Raw genomic sequence first — 19,106 nt, forward strand, 5'->3', positions numbered from 1 at the left:
ATTTCTATTTTAAATCTGACATTAATTACTCTTAAACTAAAGTTACTGTACGTCTTTGATGCTAACACACTCAAAATGATTGCCCTGAGTCATATTACAAAGACATCACAAACAACAGCAACAACAAGCTCTGCCTCGATGGTGATAATTCACTTTCACACATTTCAGCACAATCACAAACAGAAACAGTCTCCCCAGCATATCCTGACATTTATACTTTAACAGCCAGTTGTGACAAAACACACAGTTTAAGCTGTTTAAACTGTGAAATACAACAAATTGGCTATTTTCACTAGACTATCTTTACCTTTTACTTGTTATTAATATCCAAGAAAAACACATTTTCATTCATTCATTCAACCTTTATTTAAACAGATAAGTCACATTGAGCCTTGAAGCCTCATTAACGAGTGAGAACTGTTTGGACAGACAATAAAAAGTGGTGAAAAATGATACATAGGGTTTGGAGACAAAAAAAAATAAATCCTAACACGCTTTTGACCTCAAATCTACCAAACAGAGAAGTTTCAAAAGTCTGAAAAGTAAAAACCTGAGTCTAAAAACTTCTGACGTGGTTGTTGGGTATGTGGAATGAATGAAACGCTACCATTTTTTGAAGTCCTTGTAACTTTTCTCTGGTTTTTGGAGGGCACCCAAAACTATTTCTAACAGTACTGCTACAGCCACGGGGGAGTAGGAAGGAAGGAGAAAGGCAGGATGGAGAGGAGGAGGAGAGGAGCTGAAGAAAGAAAGTTTGAAAGGGAGGGTGGGGGCACTCACCTTGATTAAACCATTCCTCTATAGTTAGCCAAGGAAGCAGCAGCAATGCCAAAAGACACAAAGCAGGAGAAAAGAGAAGAAGCATGGTAAAAAATGTGTGTTTGTGTGTGTGCCAAGGCGCTGAAGTGAAAGTTGTGTAAACAGATTTTTTAAACTTCTTTGACAAAATGAAACAAAAAGCAGTAACACTTTTCTAAAGGTGACTAATTCAAATTATCATAAAGAAGACACAGTTGGCTAATGGCTGAGGGTGTGTGTCCTAGAAAACAGTGAGAACGGCTTTAAACAGAGACAATTTGGAAAAGATTTATAGATTGTTAAAGTTGGGGATAAAGCAGAGACTTAATCTGACTTAAATATAAATCAGATTCCACCATCAGTAAGGCAAGATACAGCGTTAATAGTGAAACACACCAATGCAGCACAAAATGATAACGATTGTTTAAGAGCTTTTTGAGATTCACTATCAGAGAAGAGGAGAAAAAACATCCAAAAAGCATAAACTTTTTCACAGGCAGTGTTGCTAAGTATCTTTATTACCATGTATAGTTTTATTTAAAGTCCCTGTGCAGACGTCTTGCCCCTCAGCGAGCTCAGAGTCTCTTCTTATTTAAGCCTGTGTAAATGTGGGTAATTGATTTCTGTGTGAATGTCTATACTTGTAAGCTTAGTGTTGTTCTGACCCCTGAACTGACAGGGCTCTGAAGAGTCATCAGAATGGAGGGTTACTGGCTGTTTGTCACATCTCATTGGCTGACTGATTAATGGCAGCCGTTAATGTTGGACAGCGAAGAGATAACTGTCATTTTCCCAACAGCCTGGGAGAACAATGAAGTTTCCATGTATGGAGCACGATGCCAAAAGGCAGGAACAGCTACAATCTCTCCATGCTGCAAATTATATTATCCCAGTTTTAAAATAAAATTATTATTTATCTTTTATTTTATTGTCTGTTTATTTTTCTTTCTCCTACCTTTGGCTTTCTTGCCTCCGAAGCAGCCGGCATCGTCTTTCTTCTTCCTCTGTGGTCCTGCTGATCCAGGGGCCTGTAGTGCCGATGGATCCTGGAACCTTTCAGCCCCTGGTACCTCTTTGTGGACATGGTAGGAGAGGTTCCTCATAATGCAGACGCAATTCTCAACAGACTAAAAGAAAGAGAAATAGCATTAGAGTGTTTTCCAACAGGAGCATCAGGAGGTCTTGATACAGCCTCAGATATTTCCTCCTACTTTATAAATAATTATTTGGTCTAACCATTGACAGTATATGCAAATACTAGACGTCATACAAGATCCCGCATGTTAAAACCAGAGGCTGGTCCCTTTACAAGTTTTAAGTTGCAATTAGTTGTAGCATGTCCATGTCAACAAACGTCATAACTGTGCACAGGTAAGTAGGTGGGAAGAAAAGCCCCACATCGCTACAAAATGGCTGCTCCCCTGAACTGTATCCTGCTGGCATCAATTCCCAATAAAGAAAAAGGCAGAGGCGTGTTGTCTAGTATTTCTATATTCGATCATTGTTCCTGACAGGAAATAATTCTGCCAGAGTAAGATTTTGTTAAATTTTAATAATTTTATTCTGACACTGGAGGACACTGCAAACATCTCCAAAGAGATTAATGTTGCAGCCATTGACGATATTTCTGGAAAATAAATGTGTGGGTAAGTGTACACACAAAATTGATGGGTTTACGTTTATTATGACTAATTTCATTTGTGATAAATACATTAAATCAAATTATCTGAATAAACATTCCCTCTCTCTGATATTCCAATAATTACCAATATTTTTCATTCAACCTTTATTTAAACAGATAAGTCACATTGAACCTCGAAGACTCATTTACAAGTGAGATCTGTTTGGACAAACAATAAAAAGTGGTAAAAAATAACACATAAGGTTTGGAGACACACAAAAAAATCCTAACATGCTTTAAACCTCTGATTGAAGGTCAACAGAGTGATAATGAAAAAAATCTTGCACACTCGCACATGATGACGCCGGCATTACGCTGGAGGGGAGGGAAGCAAGGGCGGTGAGAATGTCCAGAGACAACACACAGAGGCACTGCAGAGTTCAGATAAAACCACTCTGTTCAAATAGTTCCCTCTGGAGAGATCCGTGCACACTCAGGGAGTGCCGAGGATGACCAAGGACGAATCCAAAGAGTCCTGAACCAATGACAGAATGTTTATTCAGCTGGGCTCCTCTGATAAGTATAAGGAAATTCCTCGGTAGGAGGGGAGGGAGGAGTAGAGCTTCAGGTTTACAAAACTTCCTGGCGAATTAAGATAAAGCGGCTTGTCAAGTCCAGTCAGGGAGCCAAATTTAAATAAACACAATTGTTTTGGGGACAGGCAGAACTTAGACATCTACCTTGAGTCTGTGTCCGTCCACTCCGTTCCAAAATGTCCAAATTACATGGCCACCTATGGACCGTGCCTGAGAATAATCCCCGAGATCTGATCCATTCTGCCAAAAGCATTTGAGTCTGGGTGCTCGAGGCACGAACCAAGCCATCATACGGCAAGCAGCCAGATCGGGTCCAAATTTGCTGCCGACAACTTCCTTGATTGTTGATAGACCAGGAACCAGACGAATCCAAAAAGCAGGAACCAGTTATCATAAATCCAATTATATATGTGTCCTTAAAATCCACACATGGCAACAGAGGTAGACACGTCATCAAGTCTTCCAAGTCGATGAGATATCCAGCTGTGTGTGTGCCAACAGGGCAAATCAGCTCGCCTAAAGCCGGTCTTCTTTTCAAAGAAATGTTATCAGTTGTGTTGAGGGACCAACTGATCAAATCCAAGTCCATAGTTATGATTTGGAAGATTTGTAGAAAAGAGGCTCTAAAGCAGTTTCACAGACAGACAGAGCAAAAGCAAAGCGGAGAGGGAGAGGAGGAGACGTCCGCCCTTGACAAGAGCAAGTGTTGAAGATTTAAATTTAAAGTATGTGCAGCAGGTGTTGTTTTTAGTTTAGTTTTAAGTACATATGAAGAAACAGACAAAATGCAACACTATTGATGGGTTTAGAGAAAGTCTACAAACAAAAAAGTATCAGGCTGTAAAATTCAATTAAGTTTTCCTATCAAGTGCTAATTCACAACAAAACTGTCCTCAGGGCATTTTACATAAACATCCATATAATCAGTAACATCAACAGAAATGTCTGTATTTTCACCTAAATCACATTTAGGAATCAGACATTTACGCCACATTTTAACGTTGATTTAAGAGTTGAATTGGAAACGGTGGCAAAATATGGAGAATTTTTACAAGATTAAACAAGTCACTTGGAACTGAACAAACGTTAGAGTGAAATTCAGTTCAGAGTTGTTGTTTTTTTTAAATTAAAATTAGGCTGTCGTGTTTACTTAAATGCAGTTGCAGTCATCAACACCTTCAGTTGTCAGAGCAATAAGATTGTGTCAATAAATCAGTTTTAAACTTCTTTCTTTTGTACCATGATATTACACTCAGAATGCACCAAATTATAAAATGCCTCAGGACCCCCACCCCCATATCCATCGTCCCAGCTGACCACCTTGTACTTGAATTTAATAACCTTTTACTAATGACTTAAACAATTCATATTGGGCTGAACTCGTCAACACGTTCTCCTTTTACCTTGTTGTCCATGTCTTTCTTCCCGACGGCCGACTGAAGAGCGTGCAGCAGAGCGTCAACCAACCCCTCACACTCCCTCAGTCTGCGCCGAGCCTCTGCACCGTCTGAGCTCACATTTCTACAGAAAATAAAGCACACATACACAATTAGCATGCATGGAGGAGAGTGGTGCATATAGATCAGCTCAGTGGTCAAAATAAAACATGATATCTGTATAACATCCAGTGAAATCCAGCACAACAAACCATATAAATTGGAGAGTGTGTCTGCATTGATTAAAGGAATTATTTGTACCAAACATTTATAATGAAATACTGTGCAGGCTTTCTAAGGAATAAATTTAACTGTCGTTTTAACAATCCTACAGAAGTATAAGATGAGATGTAAAATGTTTTTCATTATCACCCAAAATGTTGACTGTTTAAGCAAAAGCAAGTACCATATTTGCTGCTGTACACTTTGCACCGTCGTATATGTCGCATCAGTCCAAATATGTCTAATAAAGTGGGAAAAAATGAATGCGTCGCTTCGCCATATAAGTCGCATTTATTATGCATCACCGCTGACCACCCGGAAACGTGGGCCAGTGTTGTGCCAAAAATCGATGGGCTGCCAAATGGCGGCCGTGGGAACGTGCACAGGAGGACTTTAACAAGAATTTAACAAGATTAACACTTAAAAACAATTATTTGCTTGCTCGAAATTATATCAAAGGTGTGTCTTAGTTGAACTTTTCCTTATTAAAAGGACTTTTAACGGTCAAATCAGCTGCATTTCAAAAGCTAAATCGAGGCTGCAGGAGCTCACAGAGGGAGGACTTGCTGTTCATTTCTTCAAAATTTAACAAGATAAACACCTAAAAACTATTATTTGTTTGATCAACTTTGTAGTAAAGGTGTGTCTCAGTTGAACTTTTTCTTAATAAATGCACTGCAATGGTCAAATCAGCTGCATTTCGCCTGGGCGGTGCAGAAAAATGTAGCAGATTTGACATTTGCTCCAGGAGTTCTGGAGCGAGACGAAGGTGACTTGGTATGGCAAGCCAATTGTCTCATTAATACAAACATGCCGAAGTGTCCCTGGGCAAGACACTGAACCCCTCATTGCCTCCGATGTGTGTCCCATCGGTGTATGAATGTGATAAAGCACTGATTATTCCCTTGAATGATTTGTTCAATTAGCTCTGCAGATATAGAGTTATGTATGAATGGGTAAATGAGGACACATACTGTAGTGTAAAGAGCTTTGAGTGTCTTGATAAGATAGAAAGGCGTTATATAAGTATAGTCCATTTCCTTTTACTTGTTAATGAGACACTTGGCTTGCCATATTACTTGAGGGCCCTCTAGCAGCTGAAAATGTTAGTGTTCAATACCAACAAAGTCCATGCTCAATAATCCAGGTATACAATCAAACAATTTTCAGTCAGGTCATCTGGACAGTTTCTTTTTTTGTGCTGAAACGTTTCACCTTCCACAAAACTGATTCTTCCCCCAACATCTTACTCCAAAGTGGAACAAACCAGTTATGTTGGTGCTAAGATGGTCTCTTTGGCACACCCCCTCCTCTGGTGCTGGCCCTCTTCCTTGTCGACAGTCATGGTAAACTGGTTCAAAACCAACAAAGTCCATGCTCAATAATCCAGGTATACAGTCCAACAATTTTCAGTCAGGTCATCTGGACAGTTTCTTTTGTGTGTGTGTGTGTGTGTGTGTGTGTGTGTGTGTGTGTGTGTGTGTGCGTGCGTGCGTGCGTGCGTGTGTGTGTGTGTGTGCTGAAACGGTAGTGTTCAATATTTTCCATGTCAGAATGAATGAAATTGTCAGATCTCAGCCATAAATCGGATTATAAATATGGGGGGGGAAAATAAATAAGTCGCTTCACTGCATGAGTCGCAGGGCATGCTAATTTATGCAAAAAGGTGTAATTTATATAGCGAAAAATACTGTATGATTTTTTTTCTGGATTTCAATGTGATCTTTAATTGTTAACTCTTATGTCTACAACAAAACCAGAATTAATCAATTCTCTTGGGAATAAGCTTTGAAAAAGTATGAATATGAATTCGATATTTGGTACCTCTTAAATCAGTCAGAAGACCTTATTGTGTGTAAGAACAGCAGCAGGGCTGGTACAGTCAGCACGGCTGTCTGACGGACTGTGAAAGGTTTCGCTTTAAAGAGGGTTAAAGGATAGCCGGGGCTCCCTGCTCCACTCTGGGGACTTCATTTATGATGGCATCCAACCCATATAATCCCATTAGGTGACCCCCAGTTAGTCCTAAGGAAGCCTGGCAGCCTTGCAGAGGTAAGCAGAACTCTGCGTTTTACTGCTGCGTGGCCTGAAACGAGCATCACAGTCAACCTTCTCCACGTGCTGCTTCAGTTCAACAGTGAAGCACAACACAGCACCTCCATTTCATGAGACATTTTAAATTTCTCCGTCTTCCTGCATTTGATAATACATTTACAAAGTATGGAATTACCTGACACTTTCATGGTGAGTGTACAAAAAAGTATTGAAGTTATTTGTCCATGGAGTCATCTTCAAAAATGCAAAATAAAAACTAATGTTCAGTAGTAGAGAGCAGGAGGGAAGTTTGTGCCATCTGGACTAATTTATCAAACCTATCTATCTTTAACCATGAAAGAATGGCCACCGCCCCTCCAGTAAACAGATCCAGTGGAGCCTTGGATTTATTTGACAAGAAAGTGTTTGAAGGCCGGCAGACAGAAGAGTTTTACTGTCAGCTGTTTCATTTTCAGGAGTCTTTTGGGGAACAGCTGAGATGTTGAAGGTTTATAGACGGTGCATCTGTCATTAGGTGGTGGGGTAGTCTGGAGCAGATTTTACAGTGGAGTACTATTAGTTAGAAGGTTTAAAACCTTTAGACTGCTGACGTTTCACCTTCTGTCCCAGTCTTGAAGAATGTGTTCCTTTATGTGACTAACTTGATAAAAACTATCAGAAAGAGAAAAAGCTGAATTCACTCGGGCCTCATTCATAAAATCTTCACATCGCTCTGACATACACTCATCGCTGCACACAGGAAGCCTCAAACAGAAGTTGTGTTGGGTTTTCCTGGGAACAACAAGCAAATTATTTTATGAGCCACCAGATGGATTTTAATGAAACGTTCAGGAAATAAATAATTAAAGCTGATTACGGTTCATTTTGGAGTCGATCCAATTCAAGTTGGCTGCCACAGATGATCTGTTTTAGCCAACTCAAAAGTAGCAATATTTCATTCAGTTTTACAAATATTAGCTAAAACTTATTGTGCGCGTAGTTGAGGCATCACCCACATTTATATTGAGCATCCATCCATCCATTATATTTACCCGCTTATTCCATTTTGGGTCACGGGGGTCGCCGGTGCCCATGTCCAGCAATCACTGTGCGAGGGGCGGGGTACACCCTGAACGGGTCTCCAGTCCATCACAGGGACACATAGAGACAAATGAGACAAACAACCATTCACTCTCTCACTCACACCTAGGGACAATTTAGAGTTACCAATCAGCCTAACATGCATGTTTTTGGTCTGTGGGAGGAAACTGGAGTACCTGGAGGAAACCCACGCATGCACGGAGAGAACATGCAAACTCCACCCAGAAAGGCCCCTGGACCGGGGTTTGAACCAAGGACCTGCTCACTGAGAGGCAGCAGCTCTACCAGTTGTGCCACCGTGCTGCCTAATTAAATACATAGTGTTGTTTAAAAATTATTAATCAATATTCCATTATGTTATGAGTGCTTAGTGTATATTTAGTTGATGTTTTTCTTAGTTCATATCTTAGATGTTATTACCGTTTTTCTTATACATTTTATTGTTGGATGTAACTGGGACCCCGTGTACATAATTTCGCTCCACCACATGTACCACATGAGCTGCGAATGACAATAAAGAAACTCTGACTCTGACTCTAAATAAATAAATGTTCCCATGAAATAAAACATTTAAATAGAAATGTTTAGCTTTTTCTCCAAGATTTATTTTTTATTTATTTCAAGATTTTTTTCTTTTATTTCAAGATTTATTTATTTGTTTAATAATGGAGTTTCATTTTGTGCCACTTTTATTTTGTAAAGCTACTGTACATATTTCAGGGGCTTTTATTTTTAAACCCCGTTTTTCATTTAAAGCGCTTTTTATTTCATGTTCTTATATTCAAATGAGCGGACGGGGTTTTCTTTATCTTTTTTGACCAATCACAGCAAAGTATTCCCCTCGCTGAGCTCTGCTTGGCCCAGCTACCTTCAAATCATGAATTCACTGTGTTCAGAAAGTCAGGATGACAAGCGGACAATATGGAGGACAATGGAGAACTCCGAGATGAAATGCAAAGATTTGCTGATGAAATTGAGCGTTATATATTTACATTATATTAACATCCCGGGTGGGCAGCACGGTGGCACAACTGGTAGAGCTGCTGCCTCTCAGCGAACAGGTCCCTGGTTCAAACCCCGGTCCAGGGGCCTTCTGGGTGGAGTTTGCATGTTCTCTCCGTGCATGCGTGGGTTTTCTCCGGGTACTCCGGTTTCCTCACAGACCAAAAACATGCATGTTAGGCTGATTGGTAACTCTAAATTGTCCCTAGGTGTGAGTGAGAGTGAATGGTTGTTTGTCTCTATGTGTCCCTGTGATGGACTTGCAACCTGTCCAGGGTGTACCCCGCCCCTCGCACAGTGATTGCTGGACATGGGCACCAGCGACCCCCGTGACCCAAAATGGAATAAACGGGTAAAGATAATGGATGGATGGAACATCCCACGTTGTAATCCAGGGTGTGATTCATTTGCAGTGTGGACATGAAGTGGAGTGGGTCTCCTCTCTGCTGTGAGACTGACAGCTGTCAGAGCTTGGGGAAGTGGGAGGGGCTTACGGCAAGCTGCCGAACGTGCTTTCATCACCGAAGTCTCAAGTAACACAGAAAAAAAGTCTCCATATTTGTCAATAGTCGCTTTACAAAAAATGTCACTAGAGGATTCTGAAAACTCACTAAATAAAGCGAGAAAGCTGCCAAGTTAGCAACACTGCAGCCATGCCTGCTATTGTGCTCCAGCCCATGTGGAAACATTGTGCTGCACATTGGTTCCTCTTCAAAAAAGGGCCTGCGTGTGTGTGTTTTAGCGCGAGAAATACAAAGTGTGCTGTGTGCACGTCATGAAATGCAGGTGTCTCACAGTCGGTGCGTGAGACTTTAGAGGGCATCGTTTATTTCATTTTTGATTTAATTATCGATTTGCCCAGCCTATAAAACTCATAGATGGGCTGCATTGACCCTGACCAGACCCGCCCCACAGAGAAAACTCCGCCCTCTCATTTGAAGATAAGAACAGGAAATAAAAAGCTCTTAAAATGAAAAATGGGGTTAAAAAATAAAAGCCCCTGAAATATGTAAAGTAGCTTTACAAAATAAAAATGTAACAAAATGAAACTCCATTACTAAATAAATAAATTTTGAAATAAATTAAAATAAATCTTGAACTAAATAAAAAATAAATTTTGGATTAAAAAAATAATCATGCCTATTTAAATGTTTTATTTCATGGGAACATTTATTTATTTAATGGAATATTTATTAATAATTTTTAAATAACACTATTTATTTATTTACTTTTGAATGAAATGGCTTTCCACAGTTTAGCAGTATTAGAATAAAATAAAAAAATCTGTACGAGTTCACATATTTACTTTGGTGTAGTAGTACCTTAAAAATGACTGAAAAGTTTTCACAAGAAACAGTCTCATCAACATGAACGTATGTTTGTCAACATAAACCTATCTCTAAAATTTTAATTTTAATTCTTTCTGATTGTATTTCTGCAGCGCAACTTTTATCCAAATCTGGAAGAAAAAAAAAGGCAAATTTAATTTAAAAATGCAGCCTTTTATATTTATCATTTATATTTATAATTAACCATATGTTCTTTTTATTCTCCATGTGCAGTAAAATAACCTTTTTTGATGAAAGAAGAACATTTGAACATTCAAGTTATAAATCGGTAAAAAAAAAAATTCCAAATTCAAGTTAGGAAGTATTTGTAAAATGAAATTGTGAACTCGGTCTAAAAAATTCTGCAGATGTTTTGCTCTCATTGTGTTATTTTTAAAGAATACGTAGGTGTGCATTGAGAGGCCTGACTGTGTGCAGACAGTCATCTGTGCAGACACCGACAGTCTATCAAGTGTGATCATGGTGTGTCCGTAGTGTTTCCGTCTTATCAGATGGAGTGTGGGTGTGAAGGTCACGCAGAGCAGCGTGGCCTTTAGAGGACAATGAAGCGGCTGGACAGAATAGACTGGAGCAGGACTGATGGAGATGAATGGAGATGCAGGAGCCCTCTCGCTATCACCTTGCAAGGTTAACAGCAACATTGCAGGACCATATGTGCACCCTCAGCTTAGGTAACCTTCAGATTTTATCACTGCTGATCCAATTTCTGGTCTAAAATATTGATTTGGCTTCTTATCTAGTGATAAAACTACTAGAAGCAAGTTCAGTTTTCTTAAATCCTCCTTTGAATTATATGATGAGTTGCATGTTGATGTCTCCCATCGCTGAAGAATTTGAATGTTGAATGCTGGTCGTTTTTAATAAAAGTGTTTTTCTGGACTGGAATTGAACAGGGGATGCCTTAATGTTTTTGGTACAAGATATTCAAGTGGGTAGGAGTTACATTGTAAAGTAACAAAGGTAGGTTTATTTTGTTTGTTTTCTTTTTGCTTGTGAGGTGGCGCAGAGAGACATTGGGGTGAGAAAAGCAATGGCGGTGCCACGGGGTGGCCAATGGTGGCCTTGATTAATCTTCTGCCACCCCAATCATCTGAGGAACTTTTTTTAAGCAATATTAAAACTAGAAAACAGTTTCCTCCAATGATGGGGTGGCTGGTTTATATACACATATGGTGATGATCATCTTGGATTTTACCATACCATACCATACCAATTTATTTATATAGCACTTAAAACAGCAACAAGGCCAACCAAAGTGCTGTACAAAAGAACCAAACATGCACAGCAGACAGGAAAACATAAAATAGAAATACAGATACAAATAGCAGCAGAAGCTAACTAAAATGGCCAACAGAGTAGAGAACAGACCGGACCAAAACAAATCACACCGTGTTAAAGGCAAGCATTTTGCAAGGATTTTGACTTGGCAACACAATTTTTGATAGTTACATTTCTTACGCCAAGATGCAGCCACACGCTGAAATGGAAGCAGACGTGTTGCTTATTTTTTAGGGTTTCCAGCACACAAGGTTTATATATAAACATATTTGGTGGCAGCCATCTTGGATTTTGATGTTGCAACCCAATTTTCAATGGTGACATTTTGATGCGGCCCCTCATCAAAATGGAAGTTTGTACATTAATTATTTTTCAAATTAGCCAGCTTACAATATGGACAAACATATATGGTGAAAGCCATCTTGGATTTTGACATGGCAACCCAAATTTCACTTCAACTTTCTTAAGCATAGATGCAGCCACACACCAAAATGGAAGTTGATTTCTCACTTATTTTTCAAGTTATCATGCTCACTAATTGCACGAATGGATGGAGGGCATTTCCAATTGCCCCTCTTTGCTCCATGTCAAGGGACAAAAGCTGCTTTGCCTTTGATACATGTGATCCACACGGCTCTCACCTTATCAGTTCTTTTCAGGTATAGGTGATTTGCCACTGTGACTTGTTTTCCTGTTCTGTGAGCAGGATCATCAATGCAAATTGGGAAGTATTATAACAGGTCATTGTGCTAGAGCCACTTCTTGTTGTAGTCCTTAATTACCCTACAATCAGACTTCCATTTCTTTAGCTTATCCTGCCGGCACTGCTTATGAGTCCAGGTGTAGCTGTGCTGTGCCATCATCTCCAATATCTCTCTGTAAATGCACTCATTTCTTGTGGTGCCATATGTCAACACAATCAGATACAAAGTGGAGGTTCAGATGTAGTTTGCAGTTTTTCTGGGTGGGTCATCCAGTGATGTAGCTCTGCTAGCCAATCAACAGCTGCTAGCTGCCTATATCAAAATTGTCACCTCGGAGCAGTCCGCTTGGAACCATGAAGAAGTGCTGCTTTGTCAATGGTAAGTGCAGCTCCACTCTGCTCTCCTCAGTTCTTCTCAGGTGTATGTAATTTGTCACTACAGTGAAGGTTGAGCTGTTTTCCGTCTCTGTGGGTGAGATCATCACTGCAAAGTGGACAACATCGTAACTAGTCTTTTTGTGTTAGAGCCACTCTGCCCATTGCGGTCCTTAATCATCCTATAATCGGACTTGAATTTCATTAGCTTATCTCTGCACTGCTTATAAGTCTGGGTGTAGCCATGCTGCACCGTCATCTCCATTATCTCTTTGTAAATGTGCTCATTACTTGTGGCGCTGACCCTCAACACGATGAGGAAGTTGAGGTGAAGATGTAGTTTGCAGTTTTGGTGGGAGGGTAATCCAGTGATGTAGCTCCGCTAACCAATCAATAGCTGCTGTCTGCTTGCATCAAAACTGGCCCCTCGGAGCAGCCCGCTTGGAACCTCAAACAAGGTGGTCCCATAAGCCAAGCTGAGTGGGGTGGATACTGACAGTGGAGAGGCCCTTAACTGGTGCCATGTCATGCAGAGATGAGGAGAGTTGAGACAGTGGTAAATGCCAAAGGTGGTCCCATAAACCAGGCTGAGTGGGGGTGGGTACAGACAGTGGTGCAGTGTGGTGTGTAATCGATGAAAGTTGAGACAGTGGCAAAGCACCAAAAGTGAATATAACTAGCTAAAGCCCACATCTGCTGTAGACTCCACTAAAGGGATAGCAATTAGGCATCACTGGCAGAAGATTTATTGTATTTTTCTTTAAACGGTCCTAACTCAAGCCCATCCAACCAAGCAAAACACACAACCACATGGTGTTGCCTTTATCAGCAAAACTGCAGCATAAACATCGATATAAGCAGCTCCTTATCGACAGAGGAGCCCATCATAATAAAACTATTTCTGGCTTTTCTGGGCTGTAAGCCGGGCCTCTGCTGGCATCAGTAAACAGATTCTCCCTGGCATCAGCACTTCTCCCCAGTGCACAAGCCCTGCGTCCAAGTAACTGGGGGCTTAGTTACAGTTACCATGGAAACGTATTCTCATCTGCAGGGCCAGCATCTAGGGTCAAAGGAAGAAAGCTGGATATAGTGATCTGCAACCAAACTGAGACAAGCAGAAATAAAAGATGGTTAAAAAAAACAACAACATGTACACACAAAAAAAATATGAAAGAAAATGAATTAAATCATAATGACGTAAGAGCAGTGTCTGTTTTATGTGTTTTTGGGGGATTTGGTGTCAAATTCTGTCTTCATGATTTCCTCACCTTCCATCAGTCCCTTTTGATTTATTATTGCTTATATTAAGGCTGTAAAACTAAAAACTACCTTCCACACTTTCTCAAACCCGTCTAATATAAGGTGAGGTGTAAAATATGTTCTGGTTTGGATGCTGTATGTTTCTGGTTTTAAAACCAGCAGACCGCAGCATCCACAACAAGAGGAGTCCTGGATTACAGTCTAGACAGGTTTGGCCAGCATGAGAGGAAGCAGCACAGGCATAAGGCCTGATAACTCTCACACTCCGTCTTTTACACTTTACTACCATCTGTCGCTCTGACATGAAGCCAAAACTACAGATTCAGTGGGGAAGGCAGAAGAGAGGAAATACAGTATGTGGAAAAAAGAAGCTCTGTAATAAACAAGAAAAACATGAAATCATTCAAATAAATAAAAAAATGTGATCTACCTTTTATTTAGATTTTTTTGTTTGGGTAAGGAATATCAGTTTAAAGCACCAAATGTTGCCTAATATTTCACCAACCAAGTGAGAAATCTAAAATGTGTAATGTTCTCCTCACAATTTTAAATTAAGTCCTAGCATGCTTTAAAGAAATGCATACCACCTGCTGCCCTGAATGCTGGAGTGGCCAACTAAAATCATCTTGTATTGACAAAGGATGGAGTTATAGCCTTTATGATCAAACAGGTACATAACATCGTGATTTCATGCAATATTACAAAATCTCCTGAGAGCAACTGGTGCTCAGTTTGTGTTGGAGATGAATTTCAGCTTTTAACACGTCCAAGTTTAGTTTAATGTCTGTCAACGAATTATTGCAATGTCCGTGTTTTGTTGTGTCAACTGACTGTGGTAGTTTTATTAATTGGGTTGACACTAAAAATTAACAATTAAAATCTTCCGGTTCCACTGGTTTATTAGCTATTTTGCAAGTATGTCATACAAAAACACACACATACAAGCAAAACTATTATATATCTCCCTTTTGCTTTTGGTGGCAGACAATAAAATACAGTTTACCACTGTGTCTAATAAAGTCATGAGTAAACACGTAGGTGGTAGTAAAGCTGATGATACACAATTATACTTGTCCATTAACCCCAATGAATCCAATCAGCTACTTAGACTACAAGCATGCCTTAAAGACATAAAAACCTGGATGACCCTTAATTTTCTCCCGACAAGACTGAGGTTTTGGTTTTTGGCCCTGAGCACCTTAGGTATGCATTTTTCAGTCTTTCTCCCTCCTTAGATGACATTAATCTGTCCTCCAGCTCTAATGTTAAAAATCTTGGTGTGATTTTTGATCAGGACATGTCTTTTATCCCCCACATTAAAAACGTTACTAAAACTGCCTTCTTCCACCTGCGTAGTATCACTAAAATTAGAAACATCTTATCTAAAAATGATGCAGAAAAACTGGTCCATGCATTTGTCACGTCTAGACTGGACTATTGCAATGGTTTATTATCTGGGTGTTCAAATACTTCTTTAAAACGTCTTCAGTTGATCCAAAATGCTGCTGCCAGAGTCTTAACCGGAGTTAGTAGGAGAGATCATATTTCTCCAGTTTTAGCTTCTCTCCATTGGCTCCCTGTCAAATCCAGAATAGAATTCAAAATCCTACTTCTAACCTACAAAGCTCTCAACAACCTAGCTCCATCTTGTATTATATATATTATTGTTCCATATTTTCCTAACAGAGCACTTCGCTCTCAGGCTGCAGGTTTACTTGCAGTTCCAAGAGTTTCTAAAAGCAGAATGGGAGGCAGATCTTTCAGTTATCAGGCTCCTCTCTTGTGGAACCAACTTCCAGTTTCTGTCCGTGAGGCTGACACATTGTCCAGTTTTAAAACTAGGCTTAAGACTTTCCTTTTTGATAAATCCTATAGTTAGGGTCGGCTTGGGTTTCCTGAGCTGTCCCTTAGTTATGCTGCTATAGGCTTAGACTGCTGGAGGACAAACTGACCACATGTTTTCACTCTGCTACTGTCTTGTGTTTTTTGTCTTTCATGTTTCAAGGGAGTTTTTCTTTCCACTGTTGCCACTGTGCTTGCTCAGGATGGGAGACTGCAACGAAGCCAAGATTCAACTTGTCTGCTGGATTCCTTAGATAGAGAACTTTACTAATTGGCTTTTATGTATGTGAATGTTTCTGTAAAGTGCCCTGAGACAACTTTGTTGTGATTTGGCGCTATATAAATAAAATGAATTGAATTGAATTAACCACTATTGATCATTTTATAGGCAGCACGGTGGCGCAATTGGTAGAGCTGCTGCCTCTCAGCGAGCAGGTCCTTGGTTCAAATCCCAGTCCGGGGGCCTTTCTGGGTGGAGTTTGCATGTTCTCTCCGTGCATGTGTGGGTTTTCTCCGGGTACTCCGGTTTCCTCCCACGGACCAAAAACATGCATGTTAGACTGATTGGTAACTCTAAATTGTCTCTAGGTGTGAGTGAGAGAGTGAATGGTTGTTTGTCTCGTTTGTCTCCATGTGTCCCTGTGATGGACTGGAGACATGTCCAGGGTGTACACCAGCTCTCACACAGTGATTCCTGGACGTGGACATGGGCATCAGCGACCCCCGTGACCCAAACTGGAAGAAGCGGGTAAAAGATAATGGATGGATGGATGTTTGATCATTTTATTGTTCTTTCTTAGTGAAGTCATGTCACAACAGAAACATAAATCGATCAATAGGACTACATGTTCTGTCAGTTGTTACAACGGGACACCATTGTTTCAGGAGGATTCAGGAATCCAGACACCGCTGGGGATTTCTGAGCATTCACAAAGAAATCCTACGGTGAGAGAAACAAAGAAGAGTTATACTGCCTATTCAAGGAAAAAACAAAAGAAGAGATGAGCAAATTGTTGAATTTGTTTAAATTGTGCATCTAAAAGCCAAACCTGTGATTTCCTCCTCATTTAGTTTAATTGAAGCTGCCAGACAAACCACTGGTTCTAACTTCTGTGTGTTTTCATGCAGTGACGTGACGTACAGAGGGATTCTGTCACCAGGTGAACTGACAGCAGAAGTGCACAATATCAAAGCACACTTTAAAACCATGATGTGTCTTAAAACATCTGAAAATGACTCAGCCTCTGAGAGTGTGAATGTAGGTCAGGCTAATCACCTCAATCTGAATGGCTGAGAAAGAAAACGTAACAGTTCTACTAAAATGCTGACGCGTTTATCTTTGCAGATCCATTTTCCATAGTTTGCTGATGCAACAGCACATTTCAAAGATTTGTCTCAATGTTAGAAATATAGATGTGGTAGAAAAGGCATAGTTCATCTTTGGGTTGAAAATACCAAGAAAATAATTTGGAGACAGTGAAATAACCATGAAGTCTGTTTAAAATTTCATTTGACGTCCCGCCTAACACAAACAGGTAAAGAAAACACTGCTGTTATTATACAAGATGTAGTACAAAATTAAATGCCAGGTAGATGGGAAAGCAAGTGTTTGTGCAGAAACTGCTTCTTAATGTCAGCCACAAACAAACAAACAAATAATCCTGCAGTAAAAACCTCCTCCATGTAAACAAATATACAAAGTAAGCTTATTGTAAATAGTCACAGGGGCAGTTTGTTTGACAGAAGAGGCTGGTTGTTGTGAAGGCTCACAGGATTACTAAGTTCATGTCCAAGTTCAGTTTTAATGCAACTGTGATTCAGTTGTGTTACATATAAACTTCAATTTGCACGTCTGAACGGGTGGGAACAGTGTTTTAGTTGAATAAACACTTAGACCAAAGAGTTCAGTGGGAATTATTTTAATTACAACAGTGTGGTAAATGAAGTTGAATGTCATTTGACAGAGCAGGACTTTAAGTGCTAAGACAAACTCATTATAGCATAGCAAGTTCTGTAAGTATTGTTTGTCTGGACTCCATTTAAACCAAATGGTAAAGAAAAGAGTGGCAATGGTTGTGTGTACCTCACAACTCCGTCAGTCAAAATGACTGGACGACCAGCCTAAAAACTGAAGGTTTCTACACAACAGAAGAAATACCAGATGTTTGTAGCCTCCTAATATTTGAACACAGAGTTACAACTTTTTTTATACCTGATTTCTACTTTTAAAGAGCCGTTGTGCTTTCTAAGCACCACAAATGTGCCTTTATGTTCTGTTACAAAAATGTATTTATTGAAAACAACTGCATGCAAACACCTACAATCAGTTTAGATTTACTATTTAACCTAATGTGTGTATTTTTGAACTGTTTGTGCATTTAAAATCAAACAAAGCTGAGATCAAATATCTGGGGGATCATTAATTATTGTGTATTTTTCTAAAATTTACACAAAAGGAGTGAACTGTAGAACCCTATAAATTAGAATAAACTGAGGATAAATCAATAGTTCTCCAACTGTGGAGCACCCACTCCCTGTGGGACCCGTAGGGCCATGCCAGGGGAGCACAACTAACAGTGTTTGGCTTTTCCCCACCCCACAGGCCAAAACATTTAGCAGGCAGAACTAATTCTGCAATGCCTCATTGCAGCCCAAACCTCTTTTAAGGATGCACAAACCAACAAAGAACAAATCTTTAATTAAAATTGTTATTTTTCAATTTACCAAAGTGCAAATTTGGAAAATGGAGAGGCAAGTTATCACTAAAAACCAAGGATTTTAATAGGAGATTGCTAACTGAGTTAATTCATCAAGTTATGTCCATCGCACATGTAATGTGTTGAAGCTCCATGTCAACCCATCAGATCTGAGTTATTCACGCCTCGATGCTAGCTTTGTTTCTCATCTTGCAGCAGGACCGGTGTGGGGCTTAAGTGTTCTGTCGCAGAGGGAGTACACAGCCTGTTTAAGCCTTGCTGTTTCTGTGATTTTAGTTCTTGGAGTTAAGCACCCAGTATATTCCTGCGTACGTCCATACGCAAATGGTACGCATGTACTGTACGTACACGGAGGTACGCGCGTACCCCCCAGGGCATGGCTTAATTTTTACGACGCATACGTGTACACAGTGTTGTACAATAAACTGCCCGGCAACGGACTGTTTTGTATGCGACACCAATGTATTAAATTCCCCTTCTTCATCCCTGATCTGGCCTTTTCTTTGTTTTTTGCCAAGAGGCAATGATCTCTTCCTCCTTTGTTGATGCCATGACTGAAATGGTGAGAAATGAAAGAATTTGTCACGAGTGAATTAAACTCAGGTCCAGCATGGCTGCGGGAGAGTCTTGAGATTTCCTGGTGGGCTGGTCTGATGTGTGAGCTGCAGGGCCAGTGCTCCCTGTTTTTTTTTTTTTTTTAGATCTTTTTATTAAGAACATACAAACACAGAACACCGCTGTGGCTGAGGCTGCCAGCACTCGTTTTTTTTTT

The 19,106-nt window shown here is 40.0% G+C and overlaps 1 protein-coding gene across 1 annotated transcript in view; it reads right to left on the reverse strand.

The window, feature by feature from the left end:
* The window catches only part of arvcfb (ARVCF delta catenin family member b), a gene marked incomplete in the record, with an annotated part of 179,365 nt that overhangs the window by 73,083 nt on the left and 87,176 nt on the right, over window positions 1–19,106 (reverse strand). Inside the window, 3 exon segments of the mRNA XM_037681242.1 lie at window positions 781–798; window positions 1,754–1,925; window positions 4,419–4,536. Coding sequence (XP_037537170.1) covers window positions 781–798; window positions 1,754–1,925; window positions 4,419–4,536 — 308 coding nt within the window.

Source organism: Nematolebias whitei, chromosome 8 (genome assembly GCF_014905685.2).
Source record: "Nematolebias whitei isolate Nwh7 chromosome 8, NemWhi1, whole genome shotgun sequence".
Lineage (NCBI taxonomy): Eukaryota > Metazoa > Chordata > Actinopteri > Cyprinodontiformes > Rivulidae > Nematolebias > Nematolebias whitei.